This window comes from Euwallacea fornicatus, chromosome 27, assembly GCF_040115645.1.
Source record: "Euwallacea fornicatus isolate EFF26 chromosome 27, ASM4011564v1, whole genome shotgun sequence".
Lineage (NCBI taxonomy): Eukaryota > Metazoa > Arthropoda > Insecta > Coleoptera > Curculionidae > Euwallacea > Euwallacea fornicatus.
Window position 1 is genome coordinate 570,292 of NC_089567.1, and position 5,938 is coordinate 576,229.

Here is a 5,938-nt window from a genome sequence, read left to right on the forward strand (position 1 = left end):
GTGCAAATGGCCGAGATTTTATTCCAATTCTTGGTATTCTGGTCAATGCAGCAATTACAATTTTTAAGGGCTTTAATCCTCGTCGCATTATCAGCCCTTGAATGGCGCCGTTACTGCATTCCACATTGACACCATCGATAGGTAAGTTTCACATGGGCAGATGGCGCTGCCTTTGCTACGCCTTTGTTGTGTAAAAATAGAAATAAAATATTTTCATTTCTAAACACTTAGAAAGTTTCCATTGACGCATTCCAACAGCTGGTGGTACCGTCGCGGACCGTGCCTGTGTCCGGTAGTAACACTCCCAGGAGGTTCGAGGAGTTGAGCGTAGTTGACAGAAGATGCCATGAGTCACAATGCGCCTCACTGCTGCGCACTGCAGAACTAACCGGAACTAACCTTCATTGACTGATGGTTAGTTCGGTAATCGCGTAATTCCTGGGTAGGTGAATAGGTATTATCATCAGATTTGCTATGTGGAGCGAACACTGCATTACTTAAGTGTTCGGTTCAGCTTCGTTAAGATTTCAGTTCCTATGGAGATAACCTGCATGTTTGAAATATCAGTATTCGAACCACTTCCGTATTCCCAATAGGAAAGGAGAAAATGACTATTCCTTGCACTCTATGATGGTCCATTTCCTGCTGCATTTTTTGGTACAATTTAGCGCTACCTGCACGGAATAGATGGATCTTTCGCATACCACTTCGGAACAGAAGTATTTAACCCGGAGTGCTCCTAGCGAAACCATTTTATCCATCTCGTTAAACATTTTGATTGACTTTTATATTAACCGTTTTTATACAGATACGAACTCCAGAACAAAACGCACCACGGTCGTATCTTAAATGCCCAGAATTCCGAACTTATCTTCAGATCTCTACGAATACGAAGTAGAAAAGAAGTGACAGATTGTTTTTGTAATTTCTTAACTTTGACCGACGTATAATGAAGCCGTAACTTCGGTTGTAAACAATGAACGGAATGCCCAACATGAAATAAATAAAAACTGCTTTACTAGACTTTTATCAGCTACTTACCTTAAGCAAAAAAAAAATCATTGTGGCGATAAGTAATTCATGGTCAGCTCATGATCGTACTTAAAGAAAACAATACCAAAGCTATTCGTGAGCAGTCAATAATTTATTCAACAAATCGTCAACAACAGCAACAGATGCATAACCATAACACTCAAATTTGTCTAAGTAAATTGCTCTATAATAAATACTCTTTAATGGTATGTCTTGTAATGTTGTGGATGGATCGCATGTCCTTTTCTTTCCACAACCGCATTAAATCCATTGTGTTTATCTGCCTCATATTTAACGATTCTGATTGTACCATCGGGATCATGAAGCATATATTCGCCTTTTACTTTGTCACCGTAACGTTCCTCTTTTTGCTCATGAACATCATGGTGTTTGGGATCGTGCACAGAATACTTGAATTCATAGTGAGGGTTTGCCTGAAATTATCTGCATGCTACCGTTGTCGTATGAAACGGAGGGTAACTTACGTAATAATCGATATCTTTGTAGAGATGGTGGTGATGTTCGTCTTGAGACAGAACCATTGTTACCATAAGACAGATGCCCAGAATCTGAAAATTTACACACCTTTATACACCACCTTTGAATCGCTTACCTATTTTTGTAACATGGCGAACTCAACCTGGCATCATGAAATCATGACATTTCAAGTACCCAGAGTCTTAAAAAGTATAACTTTTGAGTACAGAAAACATAATACTTGAGGTAAATTACAGATTTACAGCTAAAATTGAAAAATTTACAGCTTTCGTGTATGCGTATCATAACATTGTGAACACCAAAAATCTAAAAATTTACAGGTGTTGGGTAGGCAAACCAAAACTCTTTGAGTACCCAAAGTCTGAAATTCACCACTTTTGAGTAAACAAAATTTGATACATGAGGTACCCAAAATTTTAACATTTGCTGCTTTTGAGTGAGCAAACGAAGCACTTTTGGTTCCCAAAATCAAAAAATTCACAATTTTCGACCTATGCTCATAACATGTTAAACTCAGTCTGGTACCAGGAAACCATACCATTTTAGGTAGGTATTAAATTACATTACCTTAAACATGTTTTATAGGGTCTCTTGGCAATATCTGGCTAACGTAAAGTAAGCGGAACTTTATACTGCTGCATTGACTTAGTGTAGTTGCTTTTATATCATAATGTGATTAGGGGATTAATCACAGTTATATTTACGGCATAAGAAAGTTGAGCTTTAAACTTTCAGGTCAAAAAAGTCAGTTTCTGGTCTGCTTATAATTCGCCAATTAACATTTTAGGTGAAACTGCATATTATTACTGAATTAGTACCAGTAATTAAAATATTGTGCTTTGTATTGCAATATAATTGGTGTGGTATCTGAGATGTAGTTTCACTACTATTTAGGATAATGGTTGTCGCTAAATTAATTTAATACTAATTTTTGGGTGAAAAATGCCTGAAAGGCAGGTAACAAATGGATTTTTTTAATGATTTTTTGGAACTCTGAACACTCTTTTTTTAATCGTAAAATCAGTCAAATGCGACAATATCTGCTTATGTTACCAGTAGGTAATGCATAGTTTTGTGTAATGAGTGGTATTACGCGAGACGAGCAAAGCGGACTTCCGGAGTATGACACAGGTCACATACGTGTAATGTAAAGAAAATTTTTTAACAATACACGGGCGATACACTAATAACGTGCTAGGATGGATCGAAAATTTCAACTCGGTACGTTAATTTCGCATTATGATCATCGTAACGGTAATGACTATTAGGTCAAAATTTAATAATATTATAAAAATATAGTTTTATGTTTATTCTTAAAAATGGGATGTTATGGAATTTATTCTTCTCAAATTTTCCACAATCTAGCGCATTATGGTTCTCTAACGCACAGCTGAAAGGTTTTCCTAATTTTCTAGTGTTAGGTTAGCATCTTAAGATTCTCTCTCTCTCTCTCTCTCTCTCTCTTAGCCTTAGGGCCACTTTCATCGGTAATCACGACAAAAAGCATAAACACCCTTGTCTAAATGATAAATCTTCTGCTGGTAACTGATCTCGAAAAAAGTCAATTAATGAGGTATGTTAGTAGTCACCAGCCAGTAAGTCTTCTAAAACGTTAGTGTCTATTTCTTGACGTTTATGATTAAGGTATGCAAATGCAAATTGCAAAGTGTTGTTACAGCTTGATAGGGAATTGATGGTTATTGTGCGGGGAATTGGACCAAACTAAAACACCAAGTCATTATTAAAAACTGTCAATGTTTTGCTATACAGGATGTTTGTTTTTTGCGTTGAACCATGGAGACCGTAATAATTATAAAACTTGCGGTGCTAGTTAAATTATAGCAAGATTGGGCAATTTGAAGTTTGAGAATATGTTGTTTCCAAGTTTAAAAAATTGCCCGGATTTGCGGAGATATTAAAAAAAAACTAAAATTTTGTAAAATCGTTTATATTTTCTTCTCAACTTATTTGGCGAAGTAATTCAAAATTATTAGCACTTGACCATGGTAATTTTTCCTCTTTTACACTGGAAATCTGACAATTAGATTTGCGCGAGCATCAACAACTTATTTTTTTATTATGGACACCATTTGAAATTTTCGGTGATTACAGTGATGTATCACATGTTAAGGCTGATTCTTGCACAGCACTCACCCCTGTCTTCACCGGCATTGTATGGTTAAAGTAAAAAAGTTGTTTTTTGTCGTTATTTTTGTTTAATTTAATTTAATGTCAGACCAGTCCTGCAAATTTTACAATTTCTTTTTCCTTTCTTTCTTTCTGTTAACCGACATAACACCTAACGTAACGACAAATTTTTAACGTAATGCAATGGAAAACTGGTGTTTAGGGGACCTTTTGGATCAAAATATGGGAAAGATACTGAAGTGAGTGGAACTAGAAAAGCTACATCGCCTAGCGCGACTAGTAAATTCTATGAGTTGACCCTTAATTGAATCTAAAGCTGATCCGTTCGTATAACACAGCTACATAAGAAAAAATTTTAAGTAGAAATTGAAATTTTTTTTTTTGTTGGTTGTAGTCTAATCCAGAGAATTGCCCCTGTCCTATCCGTAAATTGCTGTTTCTCTCTGAGATAGATGAGTAAAACAAGAATTTTGCGTATAATTTGACAGATAATTCTATTCTTATTTTTGAGTTCGTTGCTATAAAAATTGCAAATCGCTTGGCTCCTCACTCTATTACCCCAATGCCTTCGATAGTGTACACCGCAGCTAAGAACGAAAGGTCGGAAAGGCATTCCATTTTCTTAGGGCCTACATTCCCTTAAAATATTTGTTTAACTTAACTGTAATGTATTTCTCTGCATTTAACGCTTTCCCATGACCGAAATAATGCAACTTTTATAAATAGCAACAAATTGATCTATTTGCAGTACACAAGTAACAGTGGGTAACATATCTAAAAACTAGAAGGGGATGAACAACATTGAAACATATATGAAAAAAATCACTTATCACAACATCCAGTGACATCAAGATCATTTAAACGTAACAACTCTTTTTTACCTAATGACTGTAAGTTTTATAATGTTGAGGATGTACAGCGTGACCTTTCCTCTCGACTATGGCGTTAAATCCATTGTGCTTGTCAGCCTCGTATTTAACAATTCTGATGGTGCCATCAGGCTCGTGTAGCGAGTACTCTCCAACAACTTTATCTCCATAACGCTTTTCCTGCTGTTGGTGGACGTCGTGGTGTTTAGGATCATGGACTGCGTATTTGTACTCGTAGTGGGGAACGGTCTGAAAAGTTTTCAATTAATTCGAGAGCTCTTATGCGATTTTACTGATGATTCTTACGTAATAATCTATATCCTTGTGATAGTGATGACCACCTCCGCCGCCGATTTCGAGGCCGCCTCCAAGGCCTCCCTCGCTGCCACCGCCTAGGCCTATTCCTCCAAGACCGCCTCCTAGAATCAATCCTCCTCCGAGTCCTCCACCTAGGCCACCGCCAAGTCCTCCACCGCCAAGTCCTCCACTTAGGCCGCCGCCAAGCCCTCCACCTAGGCCACCGCCAAGTCCTCCACCTAGATCGCCACCAAGTCCTCCTCCAATGCCAGTGGAAATATACGAGAGTGCTGCACTGGCATATGCCACAAGGGCTGAGAGTACAATCAACTGAAAAATATGCAATTTGGTCATTAATATTCGAATTAACATAATTAATACAAATTTTAAATTGCTCATAATTTGAATTATCAATTAATACCATTATGTACACTTAATAGGTATACAAAAACTCAATTTACCTTAATCATGTCCAAATGTGGACCTTCTAATGAGAGGTAAAAGGAAGTTGAATGGAATCGAGGTAGGTACTGTACCGAGTGTGACATAACGCTCGCTTATATAATGGACGGAAACAGGGTCAATATGTCGTAAAATAAAAATATAAGCTGTAAACATATTCATAATTACAAGAAAGTGTTGTATTTTCCCATATATACCCCAAATATTTAATGCGAATTAAGCGAGATAATAATTGCAGTAAAAATGTCCCGATTTATCGTAATTTAAATGAGTTTGAAAGTTCCACGAGTGTCAATCCAAATAGTGTTAAATCATGCATTTTGATTATAGGTAGCTAAAGCTTATTTAATCAATATGTTAAATTATGGCATTATAAAATGGACGATTTTTATATGAGATTTTATTAAAAGGTGTGTGTAATTAATTTTAGAAAAATCGTCAGGGGCCGAAGCAATAGGTCGAGGCTTGATTTAGGTGTTTAACTTGCCTGTCCCTAGTAACTTAAATGTATAACCAGGTCGTCGGTGAAACTTATAGATATAAATTATTACATTTTTTATGCAAAATGATTTTAAGTGAAAACTGAAAGAAGATGTGTTCCATACATGCAGGCAAGTGTCATTTGAACGTGA

The 5,938-nt window shown here is 36.5% G+C and overlaps 1 protein-coding gene across 1 annotated transcript; it reads right to left on the reverse strand.

Moving 5' to 3' along the window:
- Positions 1-1,215: 1,215 nt before the first annotated feature.
- Positions 1,216-5,456, reverse strand: LOC136347191 (uncharacterized). Its single transcript, XM_066296951.1, has 6 exons — positions 5,306-5,456; positions 5,021-5,174; positions 4,854-4,981; positions 4,563-4,796; positions 1,518-1,601; positions 1,216-1,466 (listed from the first exon to the last, which is right to left on the reverse strand). Exons 1-6 carry the CDS (start codon positions 5,390-5,392, stop codon positions 1,233-1,235), a joined length of 921 nt encoding a protein of 306 aa, XP_066153048.1. The 5' UTR covers positions 5,393-5,456; the 3' UTR covers positions 1,216-1,232.
- Between the last annotated feature and the right edge of the window lie 482 nt (positions 5,457-5,938).